We start from the raw sequence: 20,329 nt of genomic DNA on the forward strand, positions 1-20,329 counted from the left end.
GGTCCCCAGAACAAGCTCAAACTGTCACTGGCAAATATGTTGGCATAGCTCATTAATGCTTATAGTAACTGCTGGATAGGAGAATCACTCCTTTGGCCCATCCCTCTTTGGTCCCTACCCATGATGGACACTTGGCCTAGTCCCCTTGACTCAATACTTCCATCGGTTCTGTCTGACCTGCCTATTACACCACCTCTGCCTAACAACAATGCTTGGGATGGTACACTGCAGAGGAAACCCCATGGATGCCATCACAGCAGCCCCCGGCAACACTGTCAAGGCACCTTTTCCCCCACTTCAGCCATTGTGTAACATTCCCTCTAGGGAGGTAACTAGCAGCACCACATTTGCACTGTGGCTCGATTGCTCTGCCTATGCTTGATGTACACGCAAAAAAAATATATATCCTCCTTTGCTGAAAGGATGTGTGAGCCCAAGTGATGAAATGAATACTTTGAGTGTACCACAGCCCTTCACAATCTCTCCATCTATGTAAGCATCGATTCTGTTCTTCAGTATTTGCTTTGTTAATTTCTTTTCCATTTGAGAGAAATTTATGCTCCTTTAGATCTTGATCTTCTGAGATTCAGTATGCCTAGGTCCCATTAATCTTCGATAAGAATAACAGTTTATTGAAGATAATCAGATCCTTGAAATAGGCCTCTTCTGAGGACTAATCTTGTGGGACACACTCTGCATGAAAAGACAGTAGTCTCGGAAAACATTCTTCTTTTTGCTGCATTTCCCATAAGGATGCATAGCTACTGCTTTCTGAATAATGAAAAAAGTTGTCGCAGCAGCTAATAAATATTCAAAACTAATAATAAAAGGCATAATTTGAATAATAATAGGATAGCTAGCTGCTGCCCTATACTTTTTCTATAGTTTCTCTTAACCCACTAGCACCAAGTTCCAGGAATATACAATGGATCTTGTGATTGAGGAACACAGGACACAATATCATTATTTCTTTAAACAGAGAGGGAAAACCCAAGAAATGCATATACTGACAGATAATATGCACAAAGTTCTCTCTCAGCATACAAAGTAAGGAAAATTCATAACAGAATCCAATAAGTAATGTAATGCAAATGCATAAGATAAACAAATAATCAAGCTGTCTGTCAATCAGAATGATCTTGTGCCAAGCATACAGAATATTTTTTTAATGTACTGAAAAACTTAACTTTAAAAGTAACAACAGTAACAACACAAAAACGCTTATTTTCAAGTACTGTGCCTAATTAGCAATTTTGGACATGATTTGTGATGGCATAGCATGCCCACTGAAATGATATATTTAATACAAAGCCTCGTCAAATTTTACCAATTCCAGGTTTTACCTAACAAAACATAGTTTTTTCATTACTGCCATATACTTGGTCAATACCACCAGTTCAGACCCTATGAGCAAAAATTCAAAATTGGATTTTGCCCCCCATCCAAGGTACATCACTTTACCCTTAAATTGATCCTCATTCACCACACTGCCACCCACTTTGGACAGTTCCTTTCAGAGATCTTCAACAATCTGATTTGATATTGTAAAACTGTAAATATTGGCCACATTGCTGCTCATTCACAATTCAGATTATATAAGAACATATTCTAGTACTAATTCTAGCTCCAATTCTAATATGAATCCAACCTCCAGGCATCTCCAGAATCATCTAGTCCAACCCCCTGCACAATTCAGGAACTCACAACTACCTGCCCACCCACAGTGACCCTAATTTCATGCCCGAGTGATTCCCCCACCAAAAATCTCCAGAACCCAGCCTGGCCTGGTGGAAATTTACCTACCATCCTACAGCAACGTTCGGCAATTCCCTGGGTATGCAAGGAAGAGCCACAAGAGACAAACACTTACACAGCCCTTCCTGCACACCCACTCACAATCTGCCCAGTTTCATAAAATCAGCATTTCTGTCAAATGACTAGCCTCTGCTTAAAAATTTCCAAAGAAGGAAAACCCACCACCTCCCAAGGAAGCCTGTTCCAACCACTCTGTCAGGAACTTATTCCAAATATTTTGCTGAAAATTCTTTTGAATTAATTTCAACCCACTGGTTCTGGTCCAACCCACTGGTTTCTACTGATTTACACACCTTCAAGAATATGTTTTCTGCAGTTGTGCTGCCTTTCAAACTCTGCAGGACACACAGTAATGCATTTAGCAACATGATAGCTGGCCCTCACAGTAGACAGGCTCTCTTCAACATTTGTTGGAACTCAAAGTAGATAATGTATGAAAAATCACACCTTTTCTTTTGAGAGTAAGAAGCATGTGATGTCAGGTCACAACAGAATCATGGTGACCCCATTCACAGGGCATTCCAGGCAAGAGATAAGCATTGCAATTGCCTTCCTGTGCATAGCAACCCCATCCAAGTACTAACAACTTTGTTTAGCTCCCCTGTTTTGATGAGCCCAACCTAAGCTGTGTTAAACTCACCAATTAATCACTCAGGGCCCCTGATGGCTTATCCCATGCACATTCTATTGTACTCTAATGAGTGTGATGAATTTGGTCATGGTCTTCCCTACTGGCTCTCTGCCCTTTGTCTTGGAAGTGGCCAGAAATCTTGATGTGACAGACAGACAGCAGTTAGACCTGGCAAAAGAAAGGCATCTTGGCAACAGAATTGCATATGCACTTGGACTAGGGGATGAGCTAATTATCAAGGTGTTCAACTAAGTGATGAGTGAGCTTCGGGGAAAGCATTTTACTTGATCCTAATGAATTCTACCAGTCTACTAGGATTAATCTCATATTCTTCTCTTTGACCCTGTGCCAAACCAACCCCTTTCAGCACCAAATCACTTATAATTTCTAGCAGACTTCACTGAGGCCATCTCCTTCTCAGTGATCCACAAACCATTAGAAATAAAAAGAAGGAACAGGATCCGATATTCTCATTAACTCTCCTTGAAAGATTGGGCAAGTAAAAAAAACAAAAAAGAGAAGCAGGCAGAAGGAGAAACTCTCCTTTTTTCCACTTGTCTGCAGTAGAGAAGGGATAGCAATGTTCTGTGGGTTTGTATTCATATGCCTGTGCATATCATTAGCAGCCCAATTATTCAGATGCCATCTGATTGTAACTGTTCTAGTTTGTTTGCTTGCAAATTTCAGTTCACATTTCCTTACTTGTATTGTAACTTTTACATTTCTGATTTCCACTTTTTTTTACTTATTTAGTATTTATTTAGAAGTAAAAAAGTCTATATGTGATATATTTGGTGGATCTCAATTTTGCTACCATTTCAAGTTCTATGGAACTCCTGAAAGCTTATAGCCTGGACACTACATATACTTGCAAAATACAAAGTACTTTGTGGATTTATAATAAACAGTGTATGTTAAGGGCTTTCCCACACATCTTAAAAAATAATGTTCCATCAGTGTAATGGCATAGTGCTAAAAATAATCATGCTTCCGGCCATTCCTCATCTTCTGCCTGTCTCCCTTCCATCTGCTGCCTTTTTGCGCTCCTTGCACTCTGCATGCCTGCTTCAAATGGTGGAAGAGAGCAACACGCTTTACATGCAACTCTCTTCTGCCTGTCAATCAAGCTAGGCAACCAATATCCTTTCTCAACCTTTTAAAGGGCCTGCAATGCCCACTAATTTTTTTAAATTCAATCCTTCTCTGTTGAAATGACTATACATCTAATCATAGATGCACAGTGCTTTTTGAATTCAACCCATTATGGACTCATGAGTCTTGATACTGAAAAAAATAATCCCATTCTTGATTTGGGGGGGGGGGGGAGAGCTTTAGATAGGTATGGTTTGTGTGACTATTTGGGGATTTTTTTTTTTTTTGCTTTGCCTGCACACTTGTATGCCTATTCATTGCTCCTAGTAGTTTGCATTAAAAAATAATGTCCCAGGGAAAAGGGAGAGGGTGCGATGGTGGGACATTGGAGGTGGAGATAGCACTTCTTTGCCTCCATACATTTCTTTAGCGTGTAGCCTGCTGTTTATTCTCCTCTAGCTGGTGCCTTTTAGTTTGGGGAATCCACTTTATGTGATTCCCTGGCTAGTGCTTTAAAATGAAGGATGTTGCTAGCGATTTGAATGTTGGCGACGTCATGCAAAACACCAAAAATCTAGCATTTTCAACCGGTCAACATTTCACTATATTTATGGTGTGCGGAAAGGCTTAAATATCAGGCAACTTCTCATGTGGGACACTCTTGCCATTCAGTTGTTAGGGGTAAAGTCAAGTAGAATTCAAAATACAAATTCTAAATGAGTCATCAGACAGAAAGTATACTTAAGATTTCTTTACCACCATTCAAGGCACTCTAAAACAAGTACCCAGGAAGGATGACATTTACATAATGGGTAACTTTAATGCAAAACTTGGCACACAAGCAGAGAGAGACATTACTGGTAACTTGGAGAAAGGATTTGGAAAAGGAATGATGCAGGTGTTCGTCTGGCACAATTCTGTCATGAAAATCGGTTTTGCATCATGAATACTTGGTTCAAACAGCATAAACATTGCCTACACACGTGGACATCACCAAGTGGACTACACAGGAACCAAACAGACTATATTGTATGCAGCCTACAATGGTCCAGTTCTTACTGTCAAAATATATCCAGGCACTGATTGAAGTTCAGATCATGAACTGTTACTGGCTAAAATCAAAACACCGCAACATCAAGAAGACATCAGGGTTAAGGAAGTTCAGTGTAACTAAAATTCTGCTCCTATATGTAGTGGAGGTGAAAAATCCTTTTTAACTATTGGATGCAGCACAGAATATACTTGATGAACTCTGGCAGGAAATTCGGTCAACTATTGTTGCAACAGCAGTTAATCACATACTACACAAGAAGCCAGAAAAAAGTTCAAAATGGCTCTCAGATGAAACTATACGAATAGCTGAATGTAGAAAAAGCTGCAAGAAGAAAGAAGACGTTCCCAAAAACACAACAAAGGAAAAAAGAATGTGTCCAATGGCTTAATCAAAATTTATTTATTTATTATTTGATTTCTATACTGCCGCTTGCCGTAGCCTCGCGGTGGTTTACACATATTATTCTAAAACAATAAAACCCCAATAAAATCCCCATTAAAATAACAATCACAATGGCAACCATAATCTCTAGTAATCCCTCCTTGTTCAGGGTAGGGCACTAGATCTAATCTAATGTAATGAGAGCCAGGCCAAGATGAATTTGGGAACCAGTTGGAAAACCCCTCCCCCAGGACTCTGCCCCGGCCTCAAATGTATGCCTGGTGGAAGAGCTCCGTCTTGCAGGTCCTGTGAAAAGCTGGTAACTCTGGCAGGGCCCTTAGCTCTTTTAGCATCTCTTATCTCTTTATCATTATAACTTACACCTGGACTCTGCCAAAACAGTCTCTAGATTATTTTTCCATTTTCAGTCCTTTTGTCAGTGGCAAAAATGAGTCCTCCACAAAGTAATATTAATAAATTCAATATATTCACTCAGTGTGATCTATAAGCTTACTGCCTTGACTCTCCATACCATGAAAGCGTTTTTCGCCTAATAATATTTCAAGTATATTAACAATATGGCATTTCCCCCCATCTTAATGGACTTGGCCACAAGATAGGAAACTGACCAATTTGCTCCCCCTATTCTTCCTGAATGAGTTCTCTCATGGTTTCTGTACCAAGGAGTGGGTAGAGCCCACATACCCGATCCCACCTTAAGCCACATCCTATCTCCCCCCCCCCCATCCTCCTCTAAACTGTCTGTTAACACAGGTGGTGATGTCACTTCCGGTGACATGCACCTTATGGGGGCATGGCAAGAAGGCATGGCCAGCTGGTATCACTTCCAGGGCTCCTTGAAACCTGAAAAATTATTCCAGGGGCTCCTCCATGATCAAAAGGTTGAAATAGGCTGCTTTAAGTAATCCATGCATTCTTTTGAATTATAGAATGTGCCATCCTGGAGAACCTCATTGGCTGATTTGTGTCAAAAGCTGTCAGCTGAGAACTGGACCATGAAAAGTTAAGATATAATACACATGCAAGATTGGTTCTTATACTGGACATAATAGTGTAGGGGTAGCATTATTGCCAATGATGTTATATACTTTGTAAAAGTTGTTTTTTCTCTTTCAGTTTTATGCATACATTTTCAGCAAATACAAGAAACACTGGGGGGGAAATCTATTACAAATTCCTGAAATAACCACCACTAAATTGATTGACATACTAAATTATAATGAAACTGGATCTACAAAAAATACAGTATCCGCTATGATGCATCAAGGAAGCTATCAAAAACACAAATACTGTTAAATAACCCTACATTATATTTTCTAAAAATTGAGATGGGAACTGAAAATAGAGAAATATAAAGAATCCATGTACAAAATAAATATCAAAGAGATAGCCATGGAGCCTAAGATCCAAGAAGGAAAAAAAGACTAGTAAAAATGTTGTTTTCCTGATATATGATCTTAGGCTTCTCTTTCAACTGAATAAATAATAAATCATCCTTTAAAAAGAAGTAATGAAAATATAGAGGAAATCTAGAAATTCCACAAAGATGGATGTTTAACTTTCATTATAATAGTTAAAGCTTTAAAGAGAACAGAGAGGTTAATGGGGGGATTGCATTCTAGGGATGTCAACTTCCGGGTGGTGCCAAGTGATCTCCCACTACTACAATTGATCTCCAAATGACAAAGATCAGTGCCCCTGGAGGAAATGGCTGCTTTGGAGGGTGGACTTGATAGCATTATACCCTCCTGAAGTCCCATTCCTCCTCAAACCCCACCCTCCCCAAGTTCCACCCCTTAAAATCTCCAGGTATTTCCCAACCCAGAGCTGGCACTCCTAACAAACTGTAAATAGTAATGCATAGTTTTCTATTGCTCTATATTTCTTGAATGTATTGTAAGAGTCATCATTAGGAACATGACTACCCCAAACATGGAGAAACTGCATCTCAGTAGCATGGGATCCAACTTACAAAAGTATGTCATTTTTTGTGTAATTTCTTCTTTGCCTTCATTCTCGTATTCATTTTCTGGTTGCTAGTTGAATATCTGTACTGGAAATATAGATATTTCCGGGAAGTGTACTTAAATTGTATGAACACATACTGGCTGAAAGGGTTTATCACTTTTCTCATGAGGAGAAAGTGATCAACCAAAGCCTCCAAACTGCACTGTGCCTTGCTTAAAGGCCTACTTTTTTCACTTTATTACACACTTCAGTAAACAGCACAACACATTAGCTAATGGAGCAAGTATGACCAATAGTTTCAGCAATCCCTGGTAAATGTCTAACAAAAGTTATGTAGAGATTATTTGAAACAAAATTCTAAAGTCAGAAATAAATGCTGACAAGCTAGGATAGGACTTGTGTCAAGAAACAGCAAGCTTTAATACCTTTCTATAGAAATAATTCATCTATTAACTGATGCTTCTACTGTATGAATAAATTAAAGACACATTTTGAAAGAACAAATGAAAAGAAAAAATAACAACCTTTTTCCTGACCAGTGGAGAGAACATTTTCCTAAAGAATAGGAGCAAGGAAAACAGAGAATTAGCTTCAATATTTCACACCCTGAAATATGAAACATTAAACTTTGCTGCTAAAGAAACAGCTTCTTTTAATAGAAATGCATCCTGACATCCTCCATTATGGCAGCCATGCCCAGAATTGACATCTACAGTAGCTGCTGCCACCACCAGCATATTGTTTGCACATGTGTTAGGTAGGTGTATTGTCTGCACATGGCATTATACTCCACCGAGTTACTTCCCCACCCAAACCCTTTCTCCAGGCTCTGCCCTCACAAATCTCCAGGAAGCTTCCAGCTCAGAGATGGCAACCTATTAAAGACCATTTACGCACTGGGAACTTCACTGCCCTAGCTCCCATGCAGGAGCACAAATCAGGGGCAGATGAGGCACACCAGGCCAAATACTCCTATATGTGGGTGCAGGAAGAGGTAGGGTAACCTGCCACGACTAAAACTCCAGCCTGCAGCCCAGCATGAAACCTCCAGTGCATAAACGGTCAAAGTGTCACTTAAATTCTGTTTTGGAAATTTCGACAGGAGGCAATCCAATGACTCTATTTGTCTGATGGCAGAGTTTTCCACCAGCAGATAAGGCGCTACTATTTTGAAAAAAAAGAGAGTTGTTTGAGACTGAATATTTCCCAAGATCAGTTGTAGCTCTGACAGAAGAAATGTCTTTAAAACAAAGGGAGAAAGCTCTAATTAGCTTCTGATTTAAGCCTCTACACTTGATCAATGTGCAGTAGTTTGACAGATGTGCTAAGCGACAAACATTCCTTCCACCTTCTCATAAACATTCATTGCGTGAAGACTTTCATATCAGGTACAAAAAAAGAGCCTTCATATTTTGGAAGGTACATAAAAAATTAAAGACCTCCAGGCTTTGAGGAGTCCTAGAGATGCCACATATTTCCAAATAAAATGATAAAAGGAATTAATTTAAAAGAGAATGAGCTATGAGGATTAGAAATTAAGTTGATAAGAGTTTTGAGAAAGTAAAGAGATGAAGTGATATGGTTACTAATGAAATATAAATAAGCATCTGTCTGCCGCTGTTATGCTTTGCTGGCTAAGCTCTGCAACAATGTTCTTACTTTAAAATTGTTTCCTGACACTCAGAATTGACAAAGGGTGCTAAATTGTGTGAATTAATTCACTACTTTCCATTGTACCATTTATTAAGATGCAAAACAAAATTAACATCCACTTGCATCCTATATGTCAAAACCAGAACGAGAGAATGGTAGAGTAAGTGGGCTCTTGTTAAGTCGTTGTTGTGCGAAGTTTGGAACTGTGTCAGAGTAATTTTTTTTGTTTGGATTTTGCATTGTGTTGTTTATTTAGGAAACCTCAGCTCAGAAACAGCATCTGTCTTTCCCTGCAGTCTTGTCTCTTTTTTACCAGCTGGGTTGACTGCCTTGATGAAGCTTTTCAAATGATCAAATGGCTAAAATTAAAACATATTCTGGAAGATTATTTTCCATTGTTCTTCACCACATGTTCACTGAATAAAATACTTCATAACTGTCTGACTTTCTGTTATCAAGCTGCAGTTCCTGTCAATTTCGTTATCGCAAATTTAGTGAGCACCAAGGAAAGGAGGGGGTGGATAAGCAACAATTTGGTCCCAGACAGTCTCAAGAAGCATTTATTCATTCTTCCACACATTTACTTCTCACTCAAAATGTTAATCTTTTACACTTTTTAAAAACTCCCATCATAACATTTATTCAACTGCTGTCAGCATTACAGTCAAATATATTTTAACTAAAATATAATCAGAATGGATAAGAGCTGATTCCATTAGGATAGATAAACAACAGTGATTTATTATTTGCTTTAAACCCTAGGGTATCTAAAACGTTTAAATTATTTACTATTACATAAGAAGAGCATCCAGAACATTTTTAGGAAGAAGTGGATGATTCATTCCCCCCAAATTATTCTAAATATTTTACATTAAACATATAATTAGGGACTGTTAGCCACTTGTTGCATGTCACTGGGTTTTATTATTGTCACAACCCACATGAGCTGTCATATTTTGTGTTCTTCTTTGTGCAAAACCAAAGCCTGCAGCTAAAAAATGATTTGTCAAGTTATACCAGGCCTTCTCAAAACCCTGGGGTTACTTGACAGACCTGGAAGGGTGTCCCAAATGGGTGGGAATTATTTTTATATATATTCTTAAAATTTGTCAAACACTTATCAATATGAACATATATGGTCATGCTGACCCAGTTCTCCTCCTCCCAAAAGTACCAATGATGGCCTGGAGGGGATGGAAAGGGGAGGGACCCATGTGTACATGTACACAGCTCTCTAAACATATTCTGAAGAATGTTTCAGGGGGTTCTCAATGGTAAACAAAAGGCTGATCCATACTTTATTAAGCATTAACAAAAATCTCCCAAATCATTACACCATGATGTACTTATTTAGTTACTGGGACCCCTATCCTAAAGAAACCCCCCAAATTTTGTCTCCAATTGCTGTGTCCAAGATTTTTTAAAATAGGTTGATACCAGAGGAGAATCTGATACCAGAGAAGAATCAACTTGTAAAACTTGTTAGACAACACTTGCTCAAACAACCATTTTTTTCTGTAAGATCAGCCTATAAACATAAGGGCTAAATTGACATTCCTTCTTTCTGCATCTGTATTTCATTGTGCCTGGGCAATACTGTAGAATGTGAAGAGAATGGGCATACTTATTTTGTTTGATCAAATAAAACTATTAAGTACTTAGCTTTGCATTGCCAGTGTTATGTGCTAAAAACAGAAATCTTTGCAAGCCAAAAAAAACATGAAGGGAACTACAAGTTGATAAATCAGGAGTAAAACAAAATAAAAAGGAAGCACAGTATCAGCATAAGGTAATAACTATAGGAGAACTACAGTAATATACACACTTACCTGGAAGTAAACCGCACTGAATAAAGTACATATGCACTGCAAAATCATCTATTTAAAATTTTGTACAAAAGGACATATATAAAATGTATTCAACATGAGGGGATATCCCTACAAAATGGCATTTTCTACAATGCATTAGGGTACACATAAACCAATCTTCACGTCTCAGTGAAGTCCTTAATGTTTTGTTCCTAATGATGCTGTCCCTCTTCTTGTCAAACTGTCTTCTGGGGCAGGAAAGAGAAACCTGCTTTAAAGGTGACCAGAAGAAGAAAACAGAATATGAAGTCTTTCTCCATGAACAGGCTGAATGATATCACTGGGGCTACTTATGAGTAAATTATACAAGACTACAACCCTAGACTCTGCCTGGATTAATTTCAGTACAAACTGTCATGCAATCTCCAATATAAAGGCTTATTCCTATTTTTCTTCTTGTCCCATTAGAGTTTGTTGATGCATGTCTCACCCTTTCCACAGTCTATTAATAATTTGAAATACTCAGCACTTTTTCAATTAGAAATCAAAAATAACTCATGACAGTTCAAACAGAATTAGCAATATAAACAGTAAATACATTTAGGGCATTTCTTCACATTAGGAAAAATAGCATTACACCAGCTGAATGGTGTAGCGCAAAATATTATCATGCCTCCAAACCCCTCACCTTTTTGCTGTCTTGCTTTCGTCATGCTTCTCACCCTCCACAAGTGCTGCTGGAAATGGCAGAAGAGAGCAACGCACTTTACACGCGACTCTCTTCCATCTGCCAATATATCCAAGGAGCCAATCTTCTTTCTCCATGTTTTAAATGTCCCCCGATGTCCACTATTTTTTTAATTCATACTTCTCCATTTAAACATCTATGCATATAACTTTTAAAAATTAATGTAGTTCCTGATTTTTTTGGGGTGGGGACTTTAGAGAGGCATGCTTTGTGTTACAACTTTGGGGGGGGGATTATTTCTGGCATCGCCTGCACGTTTGTCCGCCTATTCATTGCTCCAGGATGTTAGACCTCTAAAAAAAAAAAATCCTGTCCCGGGGAACAAAGGAGGCAAGTGTGAGGGTGGGATGAGGCAGGCACCTTTAGCGCGTTTTAGCCACCATAACTACCCTCTGCTGGTTGCCTACCGGTTGCTCTCCTGTACTTTGCACTAAATAGGTTGGGGAATCCACTTTATGCGATTCCCCAACTAGTGCTTTAAAATGGAGGATGTAGCCGGCCGGTTACTGCCCAGATGCTGGATGTTGGTAACATCATATGGAGGGACCGAAATACAGCAACTACATAAGGTAAGAATTTCAGTACATTTAACGGGTGCAGAAATGCCCTTAGTCTTTGAAATTTTACATTTAAAGAGTTCGGTTCTGAGCACCAAAATTTTAAGTATCTAACAAGAGGAGGAAGGGTGCTCTTCATTACCCTTTTGCTAATTTGGTAGATGGATGTTCAGACTAATATGCTTATCATATCAACTAGATATCTCAGAAGGTTTTTCTCCACACGAATGAATAAAGAATGCTTTATAAAGTCATCATATACAGCTTGCTCTACAAGTGTTGAGGAAATTATTGAATATACACATCTTCAGAAGTGTAATCGTTTCTATCTGCATAGGTAGCATAAACTAGAATTCAGTTACTAACATAGATAAATTTATTAGATTAGGTGTCAGCACAAGAACCACCTAAACCACAGTCTATTGACTTTTATCCGGGCCTATTACAATTTTCACTGGTGGATCTGTAAGTGACAACCACAAAAGATTGAATTCTATTTTTTCCCCTTTTTATGAAAATAATTTACTTGCATTTGGTGGCTTACATTAAATCTTAGTAAAAAGACTAGATTTCCCATCTCCTCTCAGCATGGAAGCTGTCATTATTCAGTGTAAAAGATTTTCTCCATCTGCCTATCAAGCAACAGTGGCAAGAGTGTTCAACTTCTATTAAAATGCATATGCGGGCACCAAGTCCATATCATGACTGATAAACCAACTACATGTATACTAAAATCAATTTGGTTTAAAAATGTAAATAAGTTATTAGGACATCCCTTCATCAATGTAGGAACTTGTGCACTTATACCAGCGGTTCTCAACCTGGGGGTTGTGACCCCCAGGGAGGTTGATCGACCCTTTCAGGGGGGCCGCTGAGGCCGCCGCCCAAAGAGGAAGGTTGAGAACTGCTGGTTTACCTGCTTCTGTGGTGGCAGCCTCACCGACCCAAAGGAGGTTGTAGGGTTGTGTCCGTGTTGGCGATCACGGAAGGCCAAGGCAGCCAACACTGCAGTGTGGAGGGGTGCTGGGTGCTAGCTGGCGTGCCGGCACTACCCTCCCCTCTGCGCCATGGCATTGGCCGCCTCGGCCATCCATGATTGCCAGCATGTCAGAACACACAACCCTATGACCCCCTTTGTGTCACAGCTGCCACCACTGCAGCAGGGGTCACAGCAGCAGGTAGGTTGAGAACCACTGACTTATACAGACAGGACTGAAATCTAACCTGAGAAAAATGCTCAATACATGCTAAGACAAAGACGACATAAGCTGTTGTTTTCTTAAACCAAGATTTGCGTAACAGCCTTTGTTTACTTTGCTTGATACAACTAATCCTAGTTTTGTGTGAAAGATCTTGGTTTCCCAACAGGGAAAACATTTCTCTTATACCTCTGCCCTTATAACCACATTGGGTACAACCATACACAACTGCCACAAACACCACAATTAGTACAAACTATGGTTAACTAGCTGGAACCCTGGATTGGTGCCAACCAATAAACCCTGATTTGCTGAACTACCTGTATTCAAGCAGCACTAAATCATTCAAATATTTTGCAAATCAATTTTAATGGTGTCCTTCAGCCCCATACTGAGCTCTCAACAATCAGAGAAACAAATAACATTTTAAAATACTTAAATTGCTTCATAAAATTATCCTTCTCAAATATTTTTTGATTTTCTTCAGATGATGGTGCCAAAGTCTCACTCCTTTGGGCAAAGATTTCTATAACCTGGGGAAAACAGCTGAAAAGTCTGTCCCACAAGTCTTCTCCAATATTATAGGGTTTCATAAGGTATGTCTTTCCACTTCTTGATGCAGACGTAAATTTGCATTTGCTGCAACTGCAATGTATGTCGTCTTCCCTGGTTGATATTAGGGTCAAGTGATTCTCTAGATCCTATGGAACCAATTTCAAACCCTCATAGCTACTCTGAACCCATCTGGCTTTTTGCCCACATAAGCCCTACAGCTCTGCACATCATTTTCCCAATGGTCAAACAGAAGTTTCCAAATCCCAGTTTTGTTTTGCAGTTACAACTGATCACCAGCCTACAGTTCCTTTGAAGAAAATGGCAGGTTCGAAGCCTTGTATTATAAGCCTGTGAGGCTCTTGATCTCCCCCCCCCCAAACCTCAGCCACCTCAGGCTCCACCCACGAAACCGATCAGGAATTTTCCAATCTGGAATTGGCAACCCTGCTGCAGGATAATGCTGCCAAGTTCCAGCTGAGAGTGGGCATCCCTCACCCCCAAGGTCTAGCTTTGCACTGCTGCTCCTGCAGCCTGCAGGAAAATAATATTGTGGGGGGGGGGGGGGGGAGAAAAAGCTTTGAGTGACAGTTTGATATTACTTCTGGGAAAAATCCAGAAGTGATATCTGTCCGCTCTAGGAATTGTGAGAATTATCATAAATTCTATGGTTTTCAATATTCTAGTGAATCCTAGAGGCATGACATTATGTCACTTCGGGGTTTTCTAGCTAGGAACCTAAAAGGTTGAGCAGCAGCAGAATATATTAAATATCAGAATACAAATATTTATTTCAATTCAGGCGCACATGTACAATTTTAAAACATCAACATTAGACACACATTATTGCACAAATCCAAAGCCTATTGACACATGGATGAATGACAAAAAACCAAACACATTTCAACCACTCTTGGGGTCTTTTTCAGTGGTCTAATATTTATTTAAATATTTACTTCACTTAAATATTTAGGTATTTACTCGTGTGATGTAATCATGGGGACTATAAACTAGTAAAAAACATGAATGAAGAGGCTCCCACACTTATGAAATGTCTCCAAATATATCTCTTGGAGCCCCCCCAATTAAAATATTTATTCTTCAAAGTGCCTTATTGAAGCCCGCTCTCAGCCTGAGCATATTCTCATGTGTCTCATATAATGTAGTGACACGATGTCACATCTGGGTTTTTCCAGAAGTGACAATATACTGTTACCCAACAACACATACAAACACACTTGACTCTCACCAGTTGCTATGCCTGGCAAACTTATTGAAGAAAATCTACTTGGAGAATGGTTTTAACTCACACCACTAAGTTTTGCCTTTTCACTTAAGATGCCTTAGCCATATTTTGTTTACTGCATCACTTAAATTCAAAGCATCCTCTCACCAGCATTAAAACACATACACAGAATCCCTAACAACGTAAGCCTCCATACACAAAAAAATGTAATCAATGTTAAATACTAAAATGTATCATGGAGTTATGGGTTTTGTTACACAAATTAATGCCAGATAAGTTATAAATCTCAGTCCTCCAGATGTAAAACAAGATTTTTCCACATGACTATACTTTCAAAACCAAAGAACATGACCACCTTACTTGCTAACAAGTTATTTTTAACACCGACTTTAAAAAGGGAAAAAAAGAAAAGAAATGGGCCAGGAAATGGTGCAGCACATTTAAATTAGAACAGCACGACTCAAAATTGGCAATATAACAAGATGTACCAATGGGTTCAAAGCAAAGATAAAATGATCACGAACAATAAATACCTGATAAATACCTATTTTCTTGATATCCCATATTACAGTATCACAAACATAAAACAAAAATTCAACAGAGCATGTTTGTCTTGTGAACTGAAGATTTCTAACTCACTAAATATGAATGTCTCTAAACAAACAAAGCTGTTTGTAAAAGAAGCAAATATCCACACAGAGCCAAATCTTAATACTTAATGTAACGCCCACCCACATAAGATGCCCTTACACTGCCTCAGAAAAATATCTTTTACAACAGGCCTTGAGAGGAACTGGGCTTTGTGGAACTGGCTAACACTGTGTGCAGGCTTATCAAAGGTTTGAAAGTTTTTTTCCCTAAAGACGACTTACAGTTTTGATTATATTTGGGGAAAGGGTAGAACACACTAGTTAGAAGAGAGGAATATGGGGTTTATGACTTGGTGTTACTTTTCACTCTTTTTCTACTTTCCTCAAAAACAGGGTGGGCCATAGTGAATATTAAACCGCGAATCCCAAACAATTATTAGCACATATATTCCCTCACTAGCTGACTGAAGCACTATAGTTGCTATTCAAATCCATGTTAAATATCTTGATCTCTTCTCTCTGTGACCATTTCCACATGGAGGTAGCCAAGGTGTGTTGCCTCCACACCCACTTACCTTGCAGTTTCCATCTTCTTGACAGGAGTCTTCTCTCGCTTTGCCCTCCAGTCTTGTCCTGGGTTTTTGCTTCCTGACAAGTCAGGTGGTGGAGCGGATGTCAGGACAACCCGCTCCGTCCTCCCCCCATTTTGGTTTCTCAATCACTGTGATGTGGTATCAGCCACCAGTCACCTTTCAGTGCCATATTCCCACATTCTAGCAGCCCCCCCCCCAACACTCCAAACATAGAAAAAAAATTTATACAAAAAAGAAATCAAGATCTGCATAGCAATGCAGTGTTGCGACAACATATGATTTACAGTTAGCCAAGCATTACTTGGGTGCCTTTTCCTCCCCCACCTTTGCAGGGGAGCTCGATTTGTGAGCAGTGCAGTGAGGCAAAAGAGAAAGCAGCCGCTTTTCCTTGGCTCTGCAGCATGGCTCCAAATGGAGTAACATAGCTGGGTAAAGGAAAAAGGAGTGGGGGAGATGGCAGGGAATGGCACGGGCTTTGCTGGTGCGAGCAGTGCAGAGGGGTGAGGGGAAAAGTGGCAGGGAGCCCTGCCGCTTTTCCTCAGCTCTGCAGCGTGACTCCAAAGAGAGCAGTGCAGCAGTGCGAAGGAGAAAGCGGTGAGGCATAGGAAGATAGAAAGAATAGGAAGTAAGAAAGAACACATCTCTCCTCCTCAGAGCTCTTCATGCCTCCACCTAAGCATGATTGGAGCAATGCATACATAAAGTGGACTGGGTGTAATTTCATTATACTGGAACAGCATAGAAACACAGTTCCAGATTTTTATTTTAAAATATATATATATATATATATATATATACAAGACAAGATTGCCTCTGCAGGGCAGCTCCAGGGAGCAGGTTCCCTTGCTGACCCTGCAGAAACGGGCTTTTTCAAAAAGTCGTTTGGAAAAAAAGGTAGGGGGAGGACAACGGAAGTGACTCTTGTGGGTGGGTTTTTTGGAGGGCAGGGAAAGGGACAGCCCAAGTTTTCCCTTCCCGATGTCCCTGCTGGGATTCACTGCTCATCGTCCCCTGCAATAAGAAAGAGATTGTGGATTTATCCGTGTTTCCTTATTGCATGGTAATGGGCAGGCTGAGTCGCACCAGCCCAGGAAAGCACCGGGAGGGTGGTGACATCATCAGGAAGCCTGAAAAAATCCCATGAACAAAGAAAGGGTGAGCTGAGGAAAATGACTCATGAGGAAATGGTCTGTGACACATATGAATATTTATTATTTTATTTATTTATTTTACATCATGCATTTCTCCCCAAAATGGCTTACATTCTCCTTTAATCCATGTTATGTTCACAAAAACATTATGAAGTACAGTATTTGCTGGCGTATAAGACTACTTTTCCCCCCTGAAAAACATGCCTCCAAGTGGGGGGTCGTCCTGTACGCCGGGTGCACTTCAGTTGGGATAGACATAGCTGCCCATAGTGGCCCATAGTACTGTATTTTGAGTGGAAATGTTGGGGGGTCGTCTTATACGCCCAGTCGTCTTATACACCCAGTCATCTTATACGCCGGCAAATACGGTAGATTAGGATGAATCACTAGCCCAAGGACACCCAGCAAGTTTCAAGGACAGTATGGAGACTTAAACCTGTGTCTCCCTTATCCTAATCCAGCATTTTAACCACTGCATGATCCTGGTTCTCAACTGATATGTCATATTCCACACCACGTTATAATAATTTATTCAGTTCTTTCAGAATTCTGCTCTTCTAATCCTATTACATTGTTTATTTGTCCCACAGTATCAGTTTACACCAGGCTTTCTCAACCAGGGTTTCACGAAACTTTGACAGCCCAAATGGGTGGGAGTTAATTAAATTTGTATATATATATATTTTAAATTTGTTAAACATTTATTGGGTGGTATAACCAAATATGGTCATGTTGACCCAACCACCCCCTCCAAGAATGGCCAATGATGGGCCTAGAGGGGGTAGGAAGGGGAGGGACGTTGGGTGGGCGTGTATGCTTCCCAAACATATTTTGCCCGATTGCACTACTTCTGGAGTTTCTTGAAGCCTGAAGAATGTTTCAGGGGTTCAGAATTGTAAAAAAGTTGAGGAAGGCTTGTTTATACTGTGTAATCCACCCCGAGTCTTTGTGAGAAAGGTGGACTGTAAATAACTTAAACAAAAATAAAATACATAAATTAGTGGAAGTGAAAAATGAGGAATTGTTTTGAAATAAGTATCACAGGACAGAGCAAAGCCGCTTTAGTCAGCAGCTTTACTTGCTAAGATCCTAAATGCTGTGGTTGCTTATTATGTCTTATCAACATGAAATACAACAAGTATGCTAGATAGCTTTTTAAAACATCCTAAAATAGAAAATAGACATACCATCACTTAAAGCTGTAAATTCCAGGAAATGATACTCATAGAAAATATCTATTTTGGTTTCCACTTGGGGCCTCTTCAGTGTTGAATAGATGTTACCAGGCCGTTTTTCATCTTGTTTTTCCAGCTTGTTGAGTCCGCAACCCATTTCAGAAGCTGATAAAAGAGGGGGGTAGGGTGGAGAAAATCCTCATTATATTGAAGTGTCTTGCTTGGTTCAACTCTTTCCTAAAAGTCATTACATTTCTTGTAAGGCTTTTCCAACAGCATGATTAAGTGGTTCAGACACTGAGTAGGCTATATTTTATCTTGCATGTCAAACATATTTAAAACAAAGATAAGTGTAATTAATTGTAATAGTTACAGTTCTCAGTATTCAACTGTGTAATACCCTACAATATAGACTTTCGGGGTATTTCACTGTTCTACATAGGGATGCCAGTTCACAGGTGGAACCTAGAGATCCCCCAGATTTGCAGCTCATTTCCAGATGATTGAGATCAGTTCCCCTGAAGAAAACTGCTGCTTCAGAGTGTGGACTCCATAGCATCATACTCCACTGAGATCCATCCCCACCCCAAATCCCACCCACTCCCAGCTCTACCTCCAAAGTCTCCTACCCAGAGCTGGCAACCAGTTCCCAGGCCAGATAAGTGTAGAACGTATCTACAGCTTTGCGCATGGAAATGTACAGATCACAATTTTGAAAGCCAAGATCTCACAAGCTTTTCTGATTCCATATGTGAAATGTGTTTAAACAATGATTTAGTGAAATATTTCAATAAAGATGGTAAAAACAGCCAGGGTTGTCCTTGTAAACCAGGGCTTGAAGTGCACAAGGAGGTAATTCTGATTAACTTGATCCACATTCATGCCAAACCTGATGTAACACCAAACCAGTTATAAATTAAATTATGGAACAAAAGAACCTGCATGCAAAAAAAGGCAGGAGCAGGGCATTCAAGAGCCCCCAGCTTGCCCATAAGAGCACGTTCCTCTGTTGTATCTGTCCTATCTAGGAGGAAAGGGTTAAGGTCATCAGGGTAAGCAACAGGAAAACAACCTTTTAAGACCACAACAAAGCTAGTAACAAAAGCAGTGAACATTCAACAAGCGCTAGTTTCAGCATGAATAATCTGTACAAACACTGCAGTTTACCATTCAGCATTTTGAATCTTACAGATTTTTTAAACTTACAGAACACAGAAGGTTTTATTTATAACAGTATGAACTGCACCAACACCAGAACATTAGTAGAGCATTTGGTCATCGTACAAGTTCTCCACAATACACTAAAACAAAAATGCAAGGATGCTACAGCAGCACAAAACCTACCTTCTACTCTAAGCCTTAAACAACAGAAGCTTGAACAAGTAGCACAAAGGAAGAAACCAGAATTATGCCAGATCCTCTAACATACTTTTCTTGAAACCATAATACAAGAGATTGGCTTGTGATAGGGAAAAGAAGAAGATGCACTTACTAAACCAATGACCAAGTATTCAAGAGATGCTGCTGTTCTATAAGCCACCCGTATTAATTTGCTAGATTTGCATAGACATAAAATATTAAAAGGACATACCTAAATTCCATTTACCTGTTCACCTTTGATTTGTTTGACAGTAAATGCCAAACTATTTATGTCCTGCTAAGCCAGAGGTACTCATTCAGACCTATTATGCACGGGCCAGAACACCTGCGCTGGTGGCAGCAGAGCATTGGGGAAAATCCCCGATTATACATGCCCCTACCGCCAGTGTGGGCATGGCCCGGCCCAGGACCACGGATCACAGGAACTTCCGCAGTCCTCAGGATACTGCGGGCACCTTTGGCCTGCCCGGCCGACACCCCTGCGAGCTCTGCGGAGCCGTGGAGCTGGCAGGGGCATCCCCCTGTCCCCACCGTAGTGTGTGGTGGGAGCCTGGCCCCTCCACGCTCCCTCAGGCCTCTCCTCAGTCCCCCCTCGGCCGCTGCCCCTTAAACATCCTGGCAGCATCTCAGGCTTCCTGGCCCCGGCGCACAGCACATGTGTGCGTGCTACACCGGGGCATCCCCATGCGCCGGGTAAGCCCCACCCCCATGCATA

The 20,329-nt window shown here is 40.1% G+C and overlaps 1 protein-coding gene across 3 annotated transcripts in view; it reads right to left on the reverse strand.

Moving 5' to 3' along the window:
- Positions 1-20,329, reverse strand: part of RFTN1 (raftlin, lipid raft linker 1) — a 95,889-nt gene that overhangs the window by 65,092 nt on the left and 10,468 nt on the right. For all 3 annotated transcript variants that reach the window (XM_077302844.1, XM_077302842.1, XM_077302843.1), the window contains exon 2: positions 18,247-18,399. In XM_077302844.1, coding sequence (XP_077158959.1) covers positions 18,247-18,391 — 145 coding nt within the window. In that variant the 5' untranslated portion in view covers positions 18,392-18,399. The remainder of the gene's footprint in view (positions 1-18,246; positions 18,400-20,329) is intronic.

The sequence above is a fragment of the Paroedura picta genome, chromosome 11, assembly GCF_049243985.1.
Source record: "Paroedura picta isolate Pp20150507F chromosome 11, Ppicta_v3.0, whole genome shotgun sequence".
Classification (NCBI taxonomy): domain Eukaryota; kingdom Metazoa; phylum Chordata; class Lepidosauria; order Squamata; family Gekkonidae; genus Paroedura; species Paroedura picta.